The sequence below is a fragment of the Panicum virgatum genome, chromosome 1N (genome assembly GCF_016808335.1).
Source record: "Panicum virgatum strain AP13 chromosome 1N, P.virgatum_v5, whole genome shotgun sequence".
Taxonomy (NCBI): Eukaryota; Viridiplantae; Streptophyta; class Magnoliopsida; order Poales; family Poaceae; genus Panicum; species Panicum virgatum.
In genome coordinates, this window is record NC_053145.1 from 32524228 (window position 1) to 32525220 (window position 993).

The 993-nt window shown below is 58.6% G+C and overlaps 1 protein-coding gene across 1 annotated transcript; it reads left to right on the top strand.

Annotated features, from left to right (window-relative positions):
• Window positions 1–340: 340 nt before the first annotated feature.
• LOC120653458 lies at window positions 341–727 on the top strand. Its single transcript, XM_039931207.1, has one exon. The coding sequence runs from the start codon at window positions 341–343 to the stop codon at window positions 725–727; it is 387 nt and encodes a 128-aa protein (XP_039787141.1).
• The last annotated feature ends 266 nt before the right edge of the window (window positions 728–993 follow it).

Consider the following 993-nt stretch of genomic DNA (forward strand, 5'->3'; position numbering starts at 1 on the left):
GGACGACGACCCCAAGCGACCCCGCCGTGATGACCGTGACAGGCCAGGTGGTTCCAGAACCACCCGGGCGCGCCATCGGAGGCGCAACTCGCCCAGGCAAGACGACGACGAGCAGAGGGAAGATTCCCCAAGGAACTTCTAGGAAGAAGACAGGGCCGTCAACTTCTTATACGGCGGTACCAGCAAGCCATCATGCCGGGGCAAGCTCAAGCTGGATGATCGCGAAGTCAACTTGGTGTTCAAACACCCGGTTGAACCTCTCCGGTGGTCAGAGACACCGATCACCTTTGACCGCCGCGACCACTGGGTCCACCTACCCAGGCCGGGTGCCTACTCGCTCATGGTTAGCCTAGTGGTGAGCCAGGTCCGCTTGGCCAAAGTACTCGTCGATGGTGGCAGCGCCCTCGACATCATCTTCGCCAGCACATTGGAGAGCATGGGCTACGACATGACCTCCCTGGTTCCATCCGACCAAGCCTTCTACGTCATCATCCCTAGAGCCGGGTCGACTCCAGTCGGCCGGGCCACTCTGTCGGTCACCTTCGGCACCCGCGACAACTTCCACACCGAGTACGTCAACTTCGAGGTCACCGAGTTCGAGACCTCCTACTACGCCATCCTGGGAAGACCCTCCCTCGCCAAGTTCATGGCGATACCCAACGACACATATCTTCTCCTGAAGATGCCAGCTCCTAAGGGGGTCCTCTCAGTCTACGGAGATCTGTAGACCTCCTACGCTTGTGAGGACAAGAACGCTGTGATTGGGGCCAGCCTCGACTCAGCATAGGAAGGCGCACTCACCTCCTTCCTCCAGGAGAATTGGGATATCTTCGCATGGAAGCCATCTGACATGCCCAGAGTCCCAAGGGAGGAGGCTGAGCACTCCTTAGATCTGGACAAGAAGGCGAAACCCGTCAAGCAACGGCTCCGCTGTTTCGCACAATATCGAAAGGAGGCTATTAGGGTAGAAATAACCCGGCTCCTAGCCGCTGG

Bases quoted from the DNA above. Each gene is read 5' to 3' on its own strand.
- LOC120653458 (XM_039931207.1), top strand. From the start codon at position 341: ATGGTTAGCCTAGTGGTGAGCCAGGTCCGCTTGGCCAAAGTACTCGTC.